This window comes from Prionailurus viverrinus, chromosome B4 (assembly GCF_022837055.1).
Source record: "Prionailurus viverrinus isolate Anna chromosome B4, UM_Priviv_1.0, whole genome shotgun sequence".
NCBI classification, from domain to species: domain Eukaryota; kingdom Metazoa; phylum Chordata; class Mammalia; order Carnivora; family Felidae; genus Prionailurus; species Prionailurus viverrinus.
The window spans coordinates 43,053,805-43,076,475 of NC_062567.1; the positions used below are offsets into that span (position 1 = coordinate 43,053,805).

General features: G+C 35.5%; 1 protein-coding gene across 1 annotated transcript in view; it reads right to left on the reverse strand.

Annotated features, from left to right (window-relative positions):
• The window catches only part of LRP6 (LDL receptor related protein 6), a 179,005-nt gene that overhangs the window by 70,886 nt on the left and 85,448 nt on the right, over positions 1–22,671 (reverse strand). The window contains exons 4-5 of the mRNA XM_047865362.1: positions 2,870–3,066; positions 976–1,107 (exon numbers count right to left, since the gene is read on the reverse strand). Coding sequence (XP_047721318.1) covers positions 976–1,107; positions 2,870–3,066 — 329 coding nt within the window. The remainder of the gene's footprint in view (positions 1–975; positions 1,108–2,869; positions 3,067–22,671) is intronic.

Here is a 22,671-nt window from a genome sequence, read left to right on the forward strand (position 1 = left end):
TTGCCATGGAAACCGCCTGACAAGAGTCAGCCAGCTTCACCTTTGACTAGGAGGATAATTTATCAATGCCAAGTCAAGACAAATATCCTGTACACCAACTCAATTCCATCTCTCTGACTCCCTGACCCCCTTGCCAGGAACACTCTAACCCAACTGAAATAAAGGCTTCTGCTTTTCAGAGTTAGATAAAGAAGTCACTGCTAAATATAACAATTTTCTTAGTAGGTCTTGCTGGTGGCTAGAAAACCAGATAGCTAGCCATAGGGGTAAGAAAGAAGAATAGCATTCTCATTAAGAAGAAAAAGAGAAAAATTGGTGTTCTCCCAAAGCACAAGTCTCTTGAAATGTCCTAATTAAACATACTTCTCCAATGTGCCCTCTCTCTGTAGGGGAAGTAAAGAGAGTAAGCAGAAGTAGCAGTGGTTAAGTACAGAAAGAGGTTGCTTGCTTTAAATAGTAGAAACTGGAATTTTTTTCTTCTTCTTCTGAAAGCACTTCTGTTGTTAAAAGGTAATTAAAAATAGCATCCAATAAACTTGTAGAAAATTTATCTACCCCATGATAGTCTTTATAGTTGGAAGTTTAGTAAATATTATTTCTTTCACTGAGGTTCTTTATTTTCAAGTGCAACCTACTGTTAAAAATACATTTTTTAAGAAAAGTAATATTCATTTTCACAAAAATCAATTGTGATATCAATGGCTGACATCTCGTGAAAAATGAAATAGCACCTAATTTTTTTCAAAAATAGCACGTTAAAAATTTAGTTGAAATACTAATTTATAAAATGGTATTAAAGAGACGCCCTCAAATACAAAACACCCTTGTTATATAACCAACTGTGAAGGCAGAGATTAAGTGACTGCTCTCCCAAAACACTGTAATCTACAGAGCTTATGGTAGAGAAATAAAATAAATCATACAGAATTCCAACTGCTATCTAAAATTTTTCCTTCTGGGAGACCACCTTCTTACCATCTTTGCAGGTTTTTCCGTTCTCCAGGAGTTTGACCCCGGTTGGGCAAGCACACTGATAGAAAGGCTTGACTGGAGACATCAAACACAAGTGGGAACAACCACCATTATCAATTCCACATGGATTTGTAGCTGTCAAATATAAATCACACTGATTAATACCAATGATTATGGATGCCCTCCCTCATGCTAGGTACACAAAGGTTAACAACCATAACAAGAGCAACTGTGATAAACCAAATTATTACCAAATGTCATCCAGGTGGCTTGACTACCAAAACATCTGCAAGGAAGGAAATTAATCAATGAGAATTGACTTATCATTTTGTACCTTGAGAGGAATACACAAGAAATAAACAGGAGACCCCTGCCCTAAAAGAGCTTACAATCTAGTCTGTATGCCAAAATTAACAAACTAGGAAACAATATAAAACAATGAAATTATGTGCTATCTTATACATTATAGACTTTAAATATTACTGAACCAAATGGAAAATAAATCACTAAGGATTAAAGAAGAAAACTTTCATTGAAGATGTAGGACGCAACACGATCCTTGAAGAATAGGAAGGATAGACAGGAGAACATTTCAAATGTGGTAAAACTGTATGAATAAAAGCTTAGAGACTGTACACTGGGTGAGACATTAAGGCAAATAGTCTAACTGGATATTAAGGTTTCTGTTGACTAGTAAGAGCTAAACCTAAGTGAGCACAGAGAATGGGAACAAATTGTGGTGGAGGGTACTGAAAGCCAAGAAAAATAACTAGAATGTTGAAAAATACTGTGGAAATATTAACATGGAAAAGATTAACATAATAGACTAAAAGAGAGAAAACTGAGAAGCGGGGATTAATTAGCACACTTGTAGAAACTATGGAAAGGGATGGATTTAAATAATATTCATAGAAAAAAATCAACATGAAATGGAGACCAACAAAATATGAAAGATGAAAGCAGTAATAACCGCAAATTCTCAAACTAGTAAAACAAAAGACCAACCGTACCATTAAACAAAATCAAAAAACAAACAAACAAAAAGGAAATTCTCTAAAATATGCTAAGCATGGGAAGAAAAATTCATACATTTTTACAAAAGGCCAACCCCTACATTTAAAAACATTCTTATGGACTCATGATCACCAGATTGCAATATAACACATTCAATATTTGACTATCTCCCCCTAAACAGACAGAACTAATACAAAGCAATGCATAATCCAAAAAACCCTTCATTTTTGGCTTTGGAATACAATCTGAAATACACTCAGACAAATGCCAGACATTTATTTATATACAAGTGCCAAACACTTATCATTCTCATATTCCTTTTAAACCTAATTCTATCCCTCTCTTACAATAAATTGTTGCCAGCAGCCAAAGCTCAATTCACTGCAAAGGTTGACCAAAAATAGAAGCAAAACTAAGAAAAAAGGAGGGGAGGTGGAGAGAGAGTGTGCATAGAAAAGCTTAAGCAGGTATTTGATTAGGCAACCTGAGGTGGTTAGATTCATTCACAGAGGTTTCTTTTTAAGAAAAGTTTGTTTTCAAACACACCCATCTGAACAAAATCAAACACACATTAGAGAGAAATAATATAAACAAGAAACGCATTTGTGTATAAGTTTAGCTATCTCAGTTTCTTATTTTCTCTCTTCTCTACCACCATAATCCCAGACCCAAACAAAGGGCTGAGTTGGCCAACAGTGATAGATAACAAGCTACAAATGGTTTAGGCTGCTGCTTAACCTGAATTATATTTTGACATTTTTCCTATGTTTCATTCCTTTCCACTACCTTTGGATACGTCCTCTCTCCTCCTGCCCTCACTAAAGCCAGACATCTGAGTGCTAAAGCTATTCCAACTTGCAATTTAAAAATCAAGATCACTTACCATTTGGCTGCCTCTGTTGGCTGAAGGCATGTATATCCATGGGAGAGAAGATGTTAGAATGGATTTCACGCAGACCCTCGCCAGAATACTTGTTGCAAGCCAAAATGGAGTGTGTATTCCAGTCAGTCCAGTACAATGTGTCCTCAAATAATGTCAAGGCAAAAGGATGTGGAAGGGAACCTTTAACCACTGCCTGCCTATTAACAAGAACAGAAAAACTCAAACATTTCTAAAATTTCTTTTATCAAAATTTGATCTTGCCCGTTAAAACAGTCTTACAGTCTGCAATAACACATACAAATCCCAAGTAACACATGTCTTAAGGTCAAATACACCTATGAAAAATAAGTCACACAGTAAATTTGAACGTATTTTCATGGTGTCCAAAACCCCCAAGCACTTGGCAACAGGCCCCATGTTCACGACAAGCTAGCAGAGAGAAGCTCCCAGTATTAGCACTACTGTCAATTTCCACCTCTGGACTCACATCTTCCAGCCTTCCACAAAATTCATTAGGAGACAGGTGGCCAAAATTGTTAACGGCAAAAAGAAAAATCCCAGGGCTTACTCACAGTTGGCACTGTGAAATAGTTTTAAATCTGCAATAGGTTTTCCCCTTCTTGAGGTGTAAAAACAAAGAACCTGAGCCTGTTTCTTCTCCCATCATTTATGGTTTCGATAAACAAAAGTAAAAACATATACTTGAAAGGGCTTAAAAAGGTGTTCTGGTGGAGCTGTTTCTGCAAAACCCAGTCTAGCTCCAGCAAATGATCATTTCTGCTTGCTTTCTGCTATCTGGTTACTTGACCTCCACAAGTCAGGTAGCAAAAAGAACAAGTGCTGCCACAGGCATTGTGTTCATGAGACAAAGCAGACCCAAAAATCTCACAAGCCATCCATACTATATACCAAAGTTAAAATACACAGCTTGATTAGTGCGCAACCACAGAACTTTGCAGTGTCATGGAGAATTATTAGTATACACTCCTGATTAGTAAATCACGTTTTGAGCCGAAATAATATTCAAGAAAAAAATTATTTGATGTTTACCTAATATCAAATATAATATTTTCATAAACAGTCTGGGAGAGAGGAATGGAAAATATAAGCAACTGAAGAGAAATAAAGAGCATCACATATTTCTGGGAAGATAATCCAATTTTCAGGTCCTGGACATTACATGATGATCTCAAATACTGAGGAAGACTACCAGCATACTAAATTAAATTCAAGGGCAGTATGATAATTTTTATCTAAGCAGAGTTAGTATCTGTTATTGCACATGGAATGGTCCTAGACTAAGGTGTTTTAAATTCAGGCTAGATTTTTAAAAAACTGAACACAAGATTAGCATGACTAGTTTACCAAACAAATTTCTATTTTAGAAACTCATCCCAATTCTGCCAGCCCACATCACCACAATTTTATCCTCCCATTTTTCTTTATTCCCTAGCAGATTATTTTTCCTTCTCATTTCCCCAAAAGAACTGTCACAATGTCAACTTCTGAGGTGGTTTCTTCCACTTTCTAAATGAATGGCTTTATTGAATTTACTAAAGTGATTATGTCATTTATAAGAGTGATATCACAGTTTAAGTCCAAATTTAAATAGGTCTACATTATTTCACACTAAAATCGACCAAAAATTCAGTATGGTAAGACATTAAAAGAGCCCTGAGAAGCTGCCAAGAAAGACAAGCAATCCAACTGAAAAATGAGGAATAGTAAAAAAAAAAAAAAAAAAAAAAAAAAACCCTAAATTACTTAGCATTTCATTAACCATCTTAAAGAACTGCAAATTCCATAATCAGATCTTTGAAAAACTTTGGAAGGAAAAAAAGCCTTCTAAGTCGTGTATATCATTAAATAAAAAGTTAAAATTCACTCTTTGAAGTAAACACAGGAAAACAGACAGGAAAAATAAAAACCTTCCCTAAAAGATACACTAATTTTATATATTGGCTGAAAAGATCTATGTATCGGTCAGAAATGAGATAGACCTGAGTTCAACGTCCCTCTAACACTTAACTACTTACACCATTTCTGCAAGCTTTATTTTATCTGCAAATGAAAGATAATCTACCCTCACTGAGTTAAAGGTTAAATGATAATATGTGCAAAAGCATTTAGCATTATGCTTGGCCATTTATAAACATTTCATAAATAATTCCTCAGTTGCAGAATATATTTTTCAACATTTTAACATTTCTGAGATGGGGTAACATTTTACAACTGAAGTTGCACATTTCCTGTATTAGTTTGTAAATAAAAAAGTTCTTAAAATCAATATCATATTAGAGTCAAGTAAATACTAGACTGCTTATTTATATTCCCAGGATCTCACTGTGCCCAAATTAGATGGAATGATTAGACACTCAGTAAATACTTGATAAAATTAGATACCTTAAGTGATATATGTAATTAATAGAGCTGAACAGAAAGCAGAGTTAAGAAGGCTATTATTCATTCTTTTTTTCTTTAATGTTTATTTATCTTAGAGAGACAGAGAGACAGAGAGAGAGACAGAGAGAGAGAGAGAGCGCGTGCTGGGAAGGAACAGAGAGAGAGGGAGACACAGAATCCAAAACAGGCTCCAGGCTCTGAGCTGTTGGCACAGAGCCTGATACAGCACTCGAACTCACACCGTGAGATCATGAGCTGAGCCAAAGTCGGACCCTTAACAGACTGAGCCACCCAGGGGCTCCTCACTTATTCTTAACATAGTTTTTGGTCATTCATTGATTCATCCAACCAACAGTGACTTGTTACTCAAAGTGGAGATAATACATAATCTTCACCTTTAATCTCTCTGGTTGGGATTACTAAATAGGCCTACTTGGTTTCTCCCTGGAAATGTAAGTTTCTCCAAGGAGAAATTAATCATGGGTACCAAAAACAAACATGGCAGGCAAGATCAAAGCCCCATTCTTCAGCAGTAGGCCACAACAACAAGAGTTAAAAAATGGATCTCTACTATGAAGACCAAAGGAAAGAAACTGAGACCCTTGTTGATGTTTTGATTTAGTGCTGACAACCTCTGAGTGTCATCCCTTCCCTGTATCTGTCATTATCAGCAGTGTACTGATAGGACTCAACCCCACCAATACCCCCAAGTACATGAGCCCCTTGCTATCTCTTTCATATTCCATGTTTGGTGGGTTCCTCTTTTAAATTCTGCACCAACTGGACTTATCCTTTATAGAACACCTGCGCACTTGCATTCACTTTCTCTGTTTCTGGACCTCTTCCCAGAAAGTTGTCCTCTGCCCCTGTCTCAGAATTTCCCCCACCTGTGTGGGTAATAAATCTTTGTTTAGTCATACCAAAGTACTACTGTCATAAATTTTGACATGTGAACCTAACCTTGGAAGGGAGCTCCCATAGGGAAGTTGTTTTAACACCTAAGAAGATGACAGCAGTAGGGGCACCTGGATGGTTAAGACATGAAAAGTATTAACGGTTGAGCGTCCAACTCTTGATTCCAGCTCAGGTTATGATCTCATGGTTGTAGGATAGAGCCCCGTGTCAGGCTCCATGCTGAGTGTGGAGCCTGCTTAAGATTCTCTACCTCTCCCCACTCCCCTGCTTGCATTTTCTCTCTTCTCTCTCTCAAATAATAACAATAAAAAAAGAATGTGACAGTACTGGTAGCAGCACAGGTTTTAAAAAATCTCCACAAGTCCTCCACATAAAAACAGAGAGAGCAACTCTAGGTAGCAAAACCGAAAATCCATTCACAACAGAGCTAGGCAAAAAAAAAAAAAAAAAAAAAAAAAAAAAAAAAAAAAAAAAAATATATATATATATATATATATATGTGTGTGTGAGTGTGTGTGTGTGTGTGTGTGTATATGTATATATATATACACACACACATACATATAATATATATAACATATCACCAAAAACCTCAAAATACAAAAAGGCATGGAAAACTACCAAGAGCCATAAGATCTGATTGGCATCAGCAGTTCTGCAGGAGGAATCATAAAGAAACAATAGGGCATTTGGGAGACCTAAAAACAAGTTAGGTAACAATGGAAAACAGTGCAAACAAATCTGAGAAAGTCAGCTGACTAGGAAGGGTTCTGGCCACTCCAAGAATGAGGAAATACAATGAATCCACGGTTGGCACTAAAGGGGCTAGTGCACTTTAACCCACTATGAACTCTTAAAGCTGACCTTCCAGACAAAGCTCCATACTGAAGATAAATTACTGGTAGTAGAATGAAAAATGAGAGATGATGGAAAAATAAGGCACAGAAAAAAGTGGGAGGAGGAAACAGAGCCAGTAAATCTCAGAAAGCAAGCTGCCATATTTTGAAACACACACAAGAGTTCTGTGAAGTTATAAAAGTTATGACGAACACTGCCTTCTTTGACAAGTTTAAGAAAAATAATTATACATGAAAATAAAATAATAAAGGTATTAAGGGCAAATCCCATTTTAAAAGCTAATATTCAAGGGGTGTCTGGGTGGCTCAGTCAGTTAAGCATCCAACTTCGGCTCAGGTCATGATCTCGCAGTTCACGGGTTTGAGACCCACATCAAGCTCTGTGCTGACAGCTCAGAACCTGAAGCCTGCCTTGGATTCTGTGTCTCCCTCTCTTTCTGCCCCTCCCCTGCTCACAGTCTGTCTGTCTGTCTGTCTCTTTCTCTGTTTCAAAAGTAAAAGAAACATTAAACATTTTTTTAAAAAGTTAATATTCAAAACAAAATAAAAAATAACATTCCTACAATTAAAACATGACAGAAATATATGGCTCTAGAATAAAATTTATCACCTACTGCAAAATAATACTTTCATACTAGCCATAAAAGAATAAAACAAAATTACAAACTTCAAAACTGAGGTGACAGGATGAAAGAATTAGAAGTATAAGAATAAATCACTTCAGAAATGAAGTCTAAAGTAGAAATAACACAAGAATCAATTAAAAAAAAATAAGGAAACAGAAACAGAAGGTGAAAAGGAGGAATTTTTTTGTGATTTTTTTTCAGTTTTGAGAAATAATTGACATACATCACTATAAAGTTTAAAGCATACAACATGATGATCTGGTATGCATATATTGTGAAATGATTATAATAGATTCAGCTAATATTCATCATGTAGAAACTTTTAAAAAGAAAAGAAAAAGTCTTTTCTCTATGTGATGAGAATTCATGGAATTTATTCTCAACAACTTTCCTGTATCATATAGCAGTGTTAAGTATAGTCATTATGCTGTATATTACATCCCTAAGGGGGGATTTTTAAAAATCAAAAAGAAATAGCACAAAAAAAGTTTAAAAAGTAAAAGATATGGAACACAAAGGACATGGGAAAGAATAAAATTATATTGGAGCAGGACACCAAATGGGAACTTAAATCCTTAGGAAGCATGAAGGAGTACCAGAAACCGCAAATATGTGCGTTAATACAAAAGACTACAAATAATGCTTTCTCCTTTTTTCTTTTTAACCCTTTAAAACACGTAAGATCTTATTAAGCAAAAATTAGTATGACTTCATATTGGTTACAACAGAAATGTAATACAAATGACAACAGCAAAAAAGAGGGAGGAAATGGAGTTATACTAGAGTAAAACTTCTATACTTCACAGAAATTGATCCAGTATTATCATAAAGTATTTTTTGACAAAATGCAAAAAATGCACTAGAATAACACTAAAATTATTTTATTGTCCAAAATATAGTTTTAAAAAATCAGCAAAGGGATTAAAATGGCACTCCAGAAAATATCTACTTAAGGAGGCAAAAAAGAGCCAAAACTAAAAAAAAAAGATATTAAAAAAAAAAACATCAAAATGTCAGCTGTAAGCCCAACCATATCATTAATAACACTAAATGTGAATATATTAAACACTTCAATCAAAAGGCAAAAGGCTGAACCCTTTAAATAGATACAGTTTTTCCTTTTCAAAAAAAATACATCTATATAGGCAAAGATTGTTTGACTAGGTAAAACAAAACAAGATTCAACTATATGCTGTCTACAAAAGACGTACTTTGTATTGAAACATACAAAGTGGTTGAAGGTAAAACGTTACAGCAAACAGTAAATCCATTAAGAGAGATGGAGAGGCTCTATCAGATAATACATACTTCAAGACAAAAAGTATATAAGAGGTAAAGAAGAAGCACATTTTATAATGACAAAGGATCAAATTATGAGGAAGACACAACTATAAACATATACACACATAAAAACAGAGCCTCAAACAAATGAAGAAAAAACTGACAGCAATGGATAAATAGTTCAACATTAACAGTCCAAGATCTCAACATCCTACTCTTACGTTAATAAAGTTTAGAACCGCTAGGCAGAAATGGGGTACCTGGTAGGCTCAGTTGGAAGAGCATGCAACTTTGATCACAAGGTTGTAAGTTTGAGCCCAACGTTGAGAGTAGAGATTACTTAAAAATAAAATCTTAAAAAAAAAAAAAAAAGAAGAAGAAGAAGAAGAACTAGACAGGAAAACATTAAGGATATGGAAATCTGAACATTATTAACCAATTTAAACTAGCCTCTACAGAAAAGTCCCATCCAATAACAAGAGAATATACATTCTTCAAACTATGCAAGGAAGTTACTCTAGGAGAGACCACATACTAGGTCACAGAACAAGTCTCAATTCACGTTAAAAGACTGAATCATATGAAGTATATTCTCTGAGAACTACGGAATTCATTAATAAATCTACAACAATAATATATGAGAAGTCCACAAATGAGAATTTTCTAAATTCTTAATGTCTTCTCTATAAGCAATGGGCCCAAGAAGAAATCACAAGAAGTTCTTTTAAATGTTTTGAGATAAAAGGAAATGAAAATACAACATACATTAACTTTGCAAAAAAAACTAGGGTTCTAAGTTACCCTAGAACTTCCTAGGGTAAATTCTATACATTTACCCTTTAGGTGCCTATATTAGAAAAGAAGCTAATTACAAACCAATAAACTAAGCTTCAAGCTTAAGAAACTAGAAAAAAAAAGAGTAAACTGAATCCAAAGCTAGCATAAGAAAACAAAAATATTAGGGTAGTGATCAATGGCATATTAAAACACAAAAACAGTAGAGGAAGACAAATTCAGTAAAAGTAAATGTGAGTTCTATGAAAAGATTCACAAAATTGACTATCCTTTAGCTAGACTCAGACTGGCCTCCCAAAAAAGAGAAAAGACATAAATTGGGCAATTTGTGAATAAAATCATGTATACAAGAAGAACATCACAACTGACCTAACAGAAATTAAAAGGATTATAAGGAGTACAATGAATAACTTTATGCCAATGTAGACAACTCGGATAAAATGGAAATATTCCTGGAAAGAAACAAACAAAAGTGAATCAAGAAGAAATTAAAAAAAATCTAAAGACCCAATACAATTAAAGAAATTGACTTAACAACTTAAAATCTTCCCATAAAGAAATCCCCAGGCCTAGATGGCTTCACTGATGGCTTCTACGAAATAGTTACTGGAGAAATAATATCAATCTATCCCACACTCTTCCAGGAAACAGTGGAAGAGGGGACACTTCCCACCTCATTCCATGAGGTTAGTATTACACCAAGGCCAGACAAAGGCACGATAAGAAAAATCAACTACAGACCAATACCTCTTATGAATAAAGACATAAAAATCCTCAACAGATTGTCAGAAACTGAATCTCTTAACATCTAAACAGGATTCTAAACCATAACCAAATGGGATTTACCCCAAGAACGCAAGACTGGTTTAACAACTAAAAACAATTAATGCAATTCATCATGTTCACAAATTAAAAAATAAAATCATATAATCATCTCCATAGACTGAATCTACTGCTAAAAGCACTGGTAGTATCTATTGCTAATACTAAACAGGATTGGACAAAATATAATACTCTGTCATGGTATAAATTGTGAAGAGACCAGGAATAAAAGGAAACTTCCACAAAAGGGGTCTACAAAAAAAACCTACTGCTATCATGCTCAATGGCAAAAAAAAAAAAAAAAAAAAAAAAAAAAGATAATAATAATAAATTATTTTCCCCCAAAGATCAGGAACAAACAAGGATGTCTTCTATTCAACACTGTAACAGAGGACCTAGTCAGTACAATCAAACAGGAATAGAGGACATCTAGATTGGAAAGGAAGAAGTAAAACTGTCATTGTTCACAGTCCATGATTCTACGAGTGGAAAATAATAAAGAATATTTTTTTAAAGACTCCCAGGCCTAATTAATTCAGTAAAGTTACAGTATATAAGGTCAATATATGGAAATAAACTGCATTTCTATATACTAGCAATGAAAAATACAGAAATCGATACGATTAGTATTTGACAAGAAAGCCGAGAACAGTCAGTAGAGAAAAAACAGCCTCTTCAATAAATGATGCAGGGAAAATTAGACATTCACATGTAAAAGAATGAAACTAGACTCCTATCTTAATACCATTTACAAAAATTAACTCAAAATGGATTAAACCTAAGACCTGAAAAACATAAAACTCCTAGAAGAAAAGAACACAGGGAAAAAGCTCCTTGGCATGCTTCTTGACAACAATTTTTTGGATAGGACACCCGAAGCACAAGCAACAAGATAAAAAATAAGCAAGTGGGACTTCATTAAACTAGAAAGCGCTACACAACAAAAGAAGTGCTTAACAAAATGATAAGGTAACCTACTGAGTGGGAGAAAATATTTGCAAATTGGCTACCATCAAAAAGACAAGAGACAACACATAGGGAATACACTCAATGATACTGTGAAAGAATTGTATGGTGACAGATGGTAGCTACACTTGTGGCAAGCATAACATAAGGTATAAACTTGTCAAATCACTACGCTGTACACCTGAAACTGATGTGACATTGTGTGTCAACTGTACTTCAATTTAAAAAAAAGAAGAAAGGAAGGAAGGAAGATTCATCTATTTCGAGAGGAAGCCAGGATGATGTCATATCAACTGCACTGTGGACACTACCTGCTTGTAACGTCTAGTGTGACTGTCTGACTCCCAACTAGACAGGAACCCTGGAGGGCAGTAATGTTGTCTGCTCTGTGCATTGGATTATGGTCATGGTTAATGCCTAGAAAGTTGCCTGAACCTAGTGGGGCTTCCTATGTATTTGATGAATGTCCCATGTGCTCACCCTCAAGGATCTCTGCTTTGGATTCACCCAGACAGGGACCCCCTAGACAGAATCTCAAATCTCATTTTCAGAAGAAAAAACAGCTTAGCCCCAGGCTAAGGGACTGTGAGGAATGTGGCAGAAGCTTCCTCATAAGGAGGAGGAAAATGATAAATCAGCTCAACCACAGGCCCTCCAGCAGACCTTTCCACAGGGCGAGGCACCCATTAAAAAGAGAAAAAAACACAAGACAGCAAATGCTGACAAGAATGTGCAGAAAAGGGAACCTGTGTGCACTGATAGTGGAAATGTAAATTGGTACGGCCACTACAGAAAACAGTAAGGAAGTTGCTCTAAAATTAAAAAGAGAACCATACGATCCAGCAATCCCACTTCTGAAGGAAATGAAATCACTATGTCCAAGAGATACTTGTATCTTCATGTTCACTAAAGCATTATTTAAAATAGCCAAGACACGGAAACAACCTAAGTGTCCATGGATAAATGAATGGATAAAGAAAATGTGGTGTGTATATATACAATGGAATACTATTCAGCCATAAAAAAGGGAAATCCTGTCACCTGCAACAACAGTAATATTATACTAAGTGCAGTAAGTCAGAGAAAGATAGATATGGTCTCAGATGTGGCATCTTAAAAGAATACATAAATTGAAATTTATTAAATAATTCACTCAGAACACCACAAAAAATAACTGAATACTTCAGAATAAATTTGACATAAGAGTATAAGATGCCATACAAAAAAATGTAGCACAAATTTAAATGTAAGTTGAAACAATAAAACTCATAGAAGAAAACACAGCTGTAAATCTTTATGACTTTGGATCAGGCAATAATTTCTAAAGATATCAAGTACACTTTTAGCAAAAGAAAAACTAACACATTAAACTTTACAAAATTAAACACTTCTGTGCTTCATAACACACTGACAAGAAAATGAAAACAAAAACTACAGATGGACAGGAAATATTACTAAATCACATACCCAATGAAAAACGTGTTTCCAGAAAACTCTTACAATTCAGTGAGATAAATAATTTAAAAATGGGTAAACAACTTGAATAGTGTCTTAGACATAACTGGGCCTCACATGAAGCGAGCTGAACCACACTGTGTTCAAGAAGACTGTAGTCTAGTAGGCCAGACAGGAAGTACAGTTAATACTGTATCTGGAGTAGAAACGAGAGACACATTAAAGGGATCTAACTCAATTTATCAAAATCTAGTATTTAGTTTTATCCAAATTACTTGTTTTCTCCTGATTATAGAAGAAATACATGAATGTTCCCCATAGAAATTTGGAAAAAGAAATATAAAGAGCATCTTTCTAGTCCTTTATTTTATGCATATGAACAATATGTACATCTCTATATACACATACAAGCAATTCCCAATCATCAAGGAATGGAACAACTGGTTTCTGTTTTTAAAATAGTTAAGGCCCAACTAACCAACAAGATTTAGAATTTACAATTTAGTAAAAATCCACTCGCTCTAAATCATAGAGCCCCAAAGCACAGAAGGAAAAGAGCGGAGCCAAACCAAGAGATGATGGAGCCACCTGCACTAAGCCAAGAATAAAGAGTATTTATATTTAGCACCCTAGTTACTGAGCTTCTTCACTGGGAATATATGCAGCAGGCCCCAAAGTCCTCATTTCCCTGTAACAGTGGTGAATTTGCCTTGAGAAAATGGTTAATTTATTTTGAAAGACTCCAACTCACCCTCTCCTCTGGATTTTTTTCCCCACAAAAGTGAGCTGTTGTAAATTCGAGGCATTTGCTGCATCATAATGACCTGTTTTCGTTTAACAACATAAAGATTTTTACCATGTTATTAAACATTTCTTTCACATTATTTTTGATGGCTATGTAACACTGCATTGAATGATGGTGCTATAATTTAAACACCCATATTGTTCAACATTCAACATTATATATTAAATAAGGGTTTTTTTACATTTGTTTATTTTGAGATAGAGGGAGGGAGGGAGAGCATGAGCAGGGCAGGGGCAGAAGAGAGGGAGGGAGAGAATCCCAAGCAGGCTCCACGCTGTCACTGCAGAGCCCTACACGGGGCTCGATCCCACACACTGAGAGATCGCAACCTGAACCAAAATCAAGTCAGGTGATGCTTAACTGACTGAGGCACCCACGAGCCTCTAAATAAGGTATTTTTAAACAGAAACATGCATTAAAAATAAAGATTATGAATAATCAGTTGATAAAAATGTTTTGACCACAAGCTGGCAGAAATCTAATTCTGTATTTCCCGAGAGCACTGGTTCTGTATTCACTATTTCAGTATTTGCAACAACTCTGTAGAATTATGTACCATAAACAACGAGAATCCACTATAATTAACACTATGGAAAATACCTGCTCTCACTAGTAAAGAAAAAATACACTTAATACAAGTAAAATATATTTTAAAATTTCAAAGTGAATAACATTTTTTCTTAAACTTAATGTAAAAAATGCTATGTGGACATACACTTTGTGACAGTGAAAATCAATAAAATCATTCCACTAAAAAAAAAGATGGCCTTAAAATCTCTATGTACCCTGATATATAAATCCCATTTCTAATCATTAATTCTAAGATGTAATCAAAGATGCAAATTCATATAGGCTCTTCCTTATTGTAACAATTATTTGTAAAAGTAAAAAATTACAACTTGAGTGGTTCACAATAGGGCAGTATGCTTAAAAGATATTATTCGGGCACCTGGGTGACTCAGTCAGTTAAGCTTCGGCTCAGGTCGTGATCTCACGGTCTGTGGGTTCAAGCCCTTCTTTGGGCTCTGTGCTGACAGCTCAGAGCCTGGAGCCTGCTTCAGATTCTGTGGTCTCCCTCTCTCTCTGCCCCTCCCCCACTCATACTGTTGCTTTCTCTCAAAAACAAACAAACATTAAAAAATACATTATTCAACATTCAGACTGTATTATTTATATCTTCAATTTATATTTAATAGCATAACTGTTTGATCATACTCTTTTCTTATATTCTACTTTTATTCTTTCCTTACACTCCTCCTCTCTCCTTTCTCATGGACTTTTCCCACTAGATTGAATTTATATGCTCCTTTTATGTCTCTAAGCTCTAGGGTTTGGGAAGATATACAAACTGTTTTATTCAATTTTAATTACCTTTATGTTTTTAAATCATATTTGATCTTATTTTAGATGATAACCAACTTCAAGAATAAGACAGTATCTACTGACACTGCCATATATTAAGGTAAGATGTTAATAGGGTTTTATTCCTGTGTGTCTTTCTTCTTCATCTGACCATCCCACTACCATTTCTCATTTTTTTATTGATAACACCTGATATTTAGATGTTTATTATGTACTTTTTTATCTTCTATTTCAAAATATCTCATGGTTTCATTAAGTTTTAAAAGCACATTAACAGCAATTACTAGATTTAACTCCATGTTTAACTTCTTCACAAATATTTACTTATCTGACTTCCTCACTCAAGCTCTACATTTTAATTCTGAGGTATATCAAGTAACTTTTTCAGAAAGAGCAATATAGTGTATTTTGATTCCTTGCATAGCTTGCATATTCCCTTGCATATTCCCTTGTATAGCTTTCTGTTGCAGTAACACATAACAACTCCTGCATCAACCTCCAGATCCCAAATTTTTTCTTCCACTGTTTTCATCTCTGCTTCTCCAAATTGTGGGATAATTTCTCAAGGTTAAATTCCATTTCACTGATTTGATTTCTTTTTAGTCATCTGTCTAGATCCCCCATTGCTTAAACTGTTTTAAACAATCATGCTCTTTATCATCATTCTGTTTTTACTGATCTTAAATGTATTCTTTCACACTACCTACTCTATTTTCATGTATACTGTGTCCTTTTGAACTCTGATAATTTTTTCCTCCTCTATCTTAAAGGAAATTACAGGAAGACATTTGCTCTGATTCCTTAATATGGGTCATTCATTTGAACTGTAGTATCTTCTTATGCGCCCTGTTATTTATTTATTTTTTTTTCCTATTTGCTTGTATTTCAGAGGGAGGTCTGTACTTAATTGGAAGTTGATGTCAATTCTGTTGCAGTCTACAAATTCCTAGTCCAGGCTTTCAGATCCAGAAGGGAGAAGGCAATAAATTTTCAATCTGCAGCTTTAATTTGGAAATCAATTCACACTAGGTCGGGGGCAGGGGATTTGACACTAGCAATAATAGCATATTCATGTATTGTTTTTTCAAATTTCTGGTAGCACCAAGAAGTCTGTTAATATAGTGAGACTGCTTATTCTCTGACACCACTGTGCTCATTCACAAGCCAGCTGTAACTACACCTCTGACCTTTGCCTAACATGCTCAATCATGTCAAGTATGGTTGCCATAACATATGTGTCCTTCCATACCTGGTATATATTTCCCAAAAGTGCTAAAAGAATCCAGATGAGGCCTACCTTTTATCTCACCCCACACTTCCTCCCCCTCATCCACCTCACTCCAGCCACCATCTCTGGAGAGCCATGGTTATTACTACTTATTTGCATAAATCTCTTCAACTTGCTTCCTTGGGAAGCAGATTCTTCACAAGCTGAGTAAGTGATGGAACTATGTCCATCTGCCTGGGTCTGAGGGGTTTCCTGAAACCCGGGCAAAAAACGATGGTTAATCACACAACAGCTCAGTCAGACTGAGACATCTTTCAATCTTGAACCCTGCAGAAACTCTTCAAGGTTTCTGTTATGTTATTATCTTTGCCTAAGTCTCTGACACTGATGCAAAATTCCCCTATGTTTATAGTTCATGGCTTTAATAATCATTAACTTGATAATGACTATAAATCTATATCTTCCTCTGAGACTGCTCTGCTGAGCTGCAGGCTCATATATTCAGAGCTCTCCAGACTTCATAACCATGGTTTTCTCTAAGCAACCCAATCATGTCCAAAGCTGAACTCAGCTCTCTTCCCACATTTAAAAAAGGAAAGAAACAAGAAAGGAAAAACAATCTATTCTACATTTCTGAATCCATCTCAAATGAGTGGCACTTTCATCTAACTAGCCATTCAAAGCAGAAACAGGAGTCATCATAGACATCTTCAGAGAGCAACAGGTAGTTTATCAGGATTGGGCACAGTGTACAAGGGAGGAAATGGTGAGAACATTTGTCTAAAATGAGAGAAAGGAATTATATGGTTTAAGTCACAATGAAAAGAGTTTGTGCTTCACCTGAGAATAATGATGATTTACTGGAAGATTTAAGGAAGAGGACTAATTATAACTAATCTTCAAACCATTTTCTATACAACCATCAAATTGGGACTTCTAAAAGATAAATCCAGCTAGGTCAATCTGCTATCTGAAAATCTCCAAAGACTCCTACTACTTTTCAGGATAAAATCCAAATGCCTTATCTTAGAATGAATACTAGGCCCTACATGATCTGGCTCCTATCCATCCTCCTAGACTTGCCTCCAACCATTCCCCCACATTTCCTACTGCTGCTGAATAACACTGACAAAACAAAGTGTTCTTTAAAAACCTTAATTTAAAAACCTGACTCTAGGGACGCCTGGGTCGGTTAGGTGTCTTGACTCTTGATTTCTGGTCAGGTCATGATCTCACATCTCCTGAGATCGAGCCCTATGTTGGGCTCTGCACTCACAGCATGGAGCCTGCTTAGGATATTCTCTCTCTCTCTCTCTCTCTCTCTCTCTCTCTCTCTCCCTCTCCCTCTCCCTCTCCCTCTCCCCCTCCCTCTCCCTCTCCCTCTCCCTCCCTCTTTCTCTCTCTTTCTCTCCCCCTCCCTCCACCCCTTCCCCACTTGAGCTCTCTCTCAAAATAAAGGAATAACCTTTAAAAAACAAAACAAAACAACAACAAAAACCCTGACTCTAGTCATTAGGAATTATTTTCCATAGAGAGGGCTTTTATTATTTCCCCAAGATTTTAAAGTTTATTATTTTTCTTCAATGTCTGTCAAGGCAGGTTAAAATAACATATTTACACCCTTGATACATGCTTTAAAGTCAGTTAAATGCACCTGCTTCTGAACTGTATTCTGTTCCACTGATCTCTATCCTTAGATTTAATACATTTTAATTACTCTAGCTTTATGGTAAATCTTGAAATCAAGTTGAAAAATGTCATACATTTTTTTAAATCTTAAAAAAATCTGTTGAACTATTTTAATGGGTCCTGGGCATAACCATACAAATTTTAGATTCAATTTGTCATTTATTTAAAAAGTGTGCGTGCACATGTACACACATGCGCACACACACACACACACACACTGTCTCAAAAACTCTTGGAATTTTTGTTGAGACTGTACTGAATCTATAGACTAGTTTAGGGAGAAATGCCATCTTAATAATACAGTTGACCCTTGAACAAGGCAGGGGGTTAGGGGCACTGACCCCTAACACAGTGGAAAATCAACAAATAACTTTTGTCTCCTCAAAAACTTAACTACCAATAGCCTACCGTTTTGTTGATCAAAAGCATTACTGATAACATAAGCAGCCCACTGACACATGTTTTATATATGTTTTATACACTATATTCTTATAATAAGGCTAGAGAATGCTACTCAGAAAATATACATTTATTGTACTGTATTTATAAAAAATCTGCATACAAGTGGACCTGTGTACCTCAAACTGATGTTGTTCAAGAGTCAACTGGATATTGATAATTTTTTTCTTAAAAACTAAATACTGCAAATCTTCCCAAAGATAAATATTGCAGTCTTCCCACTGTTGCAACTGGAAATGAAAGAACTATGCGTTTTATATTTCACAACACATGTAACAGTAGGTAGTAAGAGCGCCTGGGTGGCTCAGTCGGTTAAGCATCTAACTTCAGTTCAGGTCATGATCTCACCATTGGCGAGTTCGAGCCCCATGTCAGGCTCTGTGCTGACAGCTAGGAGCCTGAAGCCTGCTTCGGATTCTGTGTCTCCCTCTCTCTCTGCCCCACCCCCGCTTGCCCTCTGTCTCTCAAAAATGAATAAACATAAAAAAATAAAATAAAAACAGTCTTACAGGTAATGTACTTTCTGCAGAGATAGTGCTTAGGAGGCATTATTAATGCATTTTAGGAAATGCATATGAGAGCTTTGAGTTATCTACGTCCCAAAATAACTGATATACTTAAAACTATATTCCACAGCTTATATGAAGACTGCTTGAAATGAGATATACAAATATAGAATAACTAAGTGTATGCTACAAATTCCTGTTGTTTATTTTCTGTTAAGGAAGAGAAGCAATTAAGAATCTTTGAAGCTCATCATGGAAACTGCACTGCTCGTGTGGGTTTCCAGATTTGGAATCAACAATTATGTAGCTTTTCCCAGAACTGAATGGTAAGACTGTTTTTTACTTTTGTGTGAGATTTCTTTGTAGAATGTAATAGATCTAAGGTTATTATTCTCAACTGATAATCAATTAGCTTACTCCTTCTAAGACCAAAGTGCAATCCTTCAAGTGCTTGGATGGCTTTCTGACAAATGCACTGATGTTCGTCTCAAAAGGCACTCAAAGTGTGGAAGTTTAAGGAAAAATCCATTCTCAGTAGAAGGGTGGCTAAAAAGCTCACGCCTTGCTAATGACTAATCCAAAGAACCATTTTCATAAAGAATAGCACACAACTATTATTCTATAATAAATAATATCAACTGATACACTTTTACTGAACACCTAATAAGTACTGGCTACTGTGGTCTGCTACATACTCTTATCAAAAGCAAATGATGATTAAAGGACGACCATTTAAGGGATGTAGAGTTTACACCTTCCCTGGGGACTCCAAGGCCTATCTTTAGCTTAACTTCCAGAAGATTTCTATCTTGAATAACATTAGCTTACTCATTTGTAGAATTACCTCTACTGAATTATGCCCCCAATTTTAAACAGAGACCACCATGGGAAAGTAATATAAAATTAACATACACAAAAAATTGCAACTTTTTAATACACCACATCTCTTAGTGACTCCATGTGAAAATTTTCCTCTCAAATTTAATCTGATGAAAACATTCTCTTGCAAAGAACTCATAGGCTTCCACCTTTCCAATACTGTGTACTGGTAATGAACTTTATCTGATGAGAAGCTTAAAGATAACTTGTTTTTAACCTTTTATTATATTATAACACTGATACAGAAAAAAATACAGAAAATAAATGAATAATTTAATGTGTTATCATATGGTAAACACCCCATAACCTTCACCCAAATCAGGAAAGAAATTTGTCAACCACCTCAGAAGGTTATTCATGGACCCTGTACCAACCCTTCCTTCTCCTCAAAAGTAACCATTAATCTGAGTTTACAGTAATCACCTCCTTACTTTTCTTTATAGTTTTATTAGCTAAGTGTGCATCCACAAAAAAGTCTAGCCTTTACCACCTTTTTCTTTCATTTACTAAGTCTGTTAAGTCATATTTTTTTAGAGCAGCTTTCGGTTCACAGCAAAATTGAGGGGAAGATACAGAAAATTTTCCATATACCTCCTACCTCCACACATGCACAGTCTTCGTCATCATCAACATCCCCCACCAGACTGGTACTTTTGTTATACTTGATGAATCTACACTAATGTATCATAATCACCCGAAGTCCATAGCTTACATTAGGGTTCACTCTTGGATGTTGTCCATTCTACAGGCTTGGACAAATCCATGAAATGTATCCATCATTATAGTATCATACAGAATTATTTTCACTACCTAAAAATCCTGTGTGCAGCCTATTCATCCCTCAACCCCCTTTTTAGTCTCTTTTAATCTACAAGTTCCATCATCATTCTTCACAGTTTATCTGTTGACGGACCTGAGTTATATTTGACCTTTATGTCCAGATCCACTGATGCATACTCATAGAGCAGTTCAGTTATGTTTCTCTGTCCCTGTTTTTCCTGCATATTTCCTGCAAATTCAAAGTTTGGTCAGATGCATGTCAAACTGACACCTTTGGCAAAATGAAAGATGGTGTACTTTTCTTCCATCGGCAAATAACGTCTGTTTTTTTCTTGGTTATGATGTCAGCAGCCATTGACCTTCACTGCCTACATCCAATTTCACTGGAAATTATAAAATGCTGATATGCTGATTTTATCATTTATTTTTCATATATTAGTGGGAATAGCTTTCTCGTATCTACTATTCTGTCAACTACTGGTAGCTTCAGTTAGGAAAGGGAAAATGAATTGCTTGATTCTTTCCCTTTACCACCAACGTTAGAAGTAATGAATTGGTTCCCTGTCATCCTCTCAAACTGACCACTTCCCTTCTACGATGTCATCATGAACTCAAGGATTTAAACATACTTGATGAGTTTCTTTCCATCTTTGACCTGAGAGGCACTTCTCAAGTTACTTCTCCAGGCTTACTAAAATGACCCCAGTAGTCTGTAATAGACTCTTTGCTATCTGGTACGTCATATGTTCCAGCTTATCTTGTACATTTCTTGCCATAGACATAAAATCAACCATTTCACCTGAAATGTATGAATTCTTTTAAGGTGGAACAGTTTTCCAAGGTTATAACATAGTTATTTTATGTTTTTTTCTCCCTATTCCTCTTTAGCAGTCATAGTTAGGAAACATACATATTTCTGTATATGTATCTGTGTAACATAAAATACCTACTAAGCTCATGCCATTACTTCCAATTAAAATGCAGAATTATCAGTCTTCCTTCCTTAACCTCTAAAATATTACATTTATTTCACTTCTTCCACACTGAAAATCCTGCTTATCCAAGGGCAAAAGAATTAATATATCCAATGATTACTCACTTAATCCAAAATTAAACAATCTCAAAAAAAAAAACCCTCAGAATTGAGCATTAATGCCAATACACCAATGTAGTTACTATGAAGAGTTCAACAGAATTTCTGCATATAGTACCCTCTATTCTTTTTTTTTTTTTTTAATTTTTTTTTTTCAACGTTTATTTATTTTTGGGACACAGAGAGACAGAGCATGAACGGGGGAGGGGCAGAGAGAGAGGGAGACACAGAATCGGAAACAGGCTCCAGGGTCTGAGCCATCAGCCCAGAGCCTGACGCGGGGCTCGAACTCACGGACCGCGAGATCGTGACCTGGCTGAAGTCGGACGCTTAACCGACTGCGCCACCCAGGCGCCCCTAGTACCCTCTATTCTTGCTTCATTTTTTATAGTGGCACTTTAGCTATCTTATCTAAAATGTAATTGCTACATACTATAACCCTCTCAATTTCAATCCTCCTTTAGTTTCATACTACAAATAATTATATAATTAATGCTCTTCACCAAACCTTTTTTAAAAATATCTCACTCATCATTTTGGTTGTCTAAAGCTCAGGCACTGGCACATTTTCAGGAATGACTCAGGGAAACAGTATTTCTTGACCTCCTGCATGTTGGTAATAGTGTATCTATACCTTTATAAGAGAAAGCCAGTTATGATTAAAAAAAAAAAAAACTGCCTCACATTTTCTTACTCGAGTATCTTGAAATTATTATTCTATTTAATCCTGACATGAAGTGAAACTGTGAGAGAAAGTCTGATGCTAATTCAATTCTCTTTTCCTTTTAAATTATGTTAGAGATCGAGAGAGTATTTTTTTTCTCTATAGAGTAATTTTACCAGAATGTCTTGGTGTTGTTTGCTTTGACTATTATTCTCAG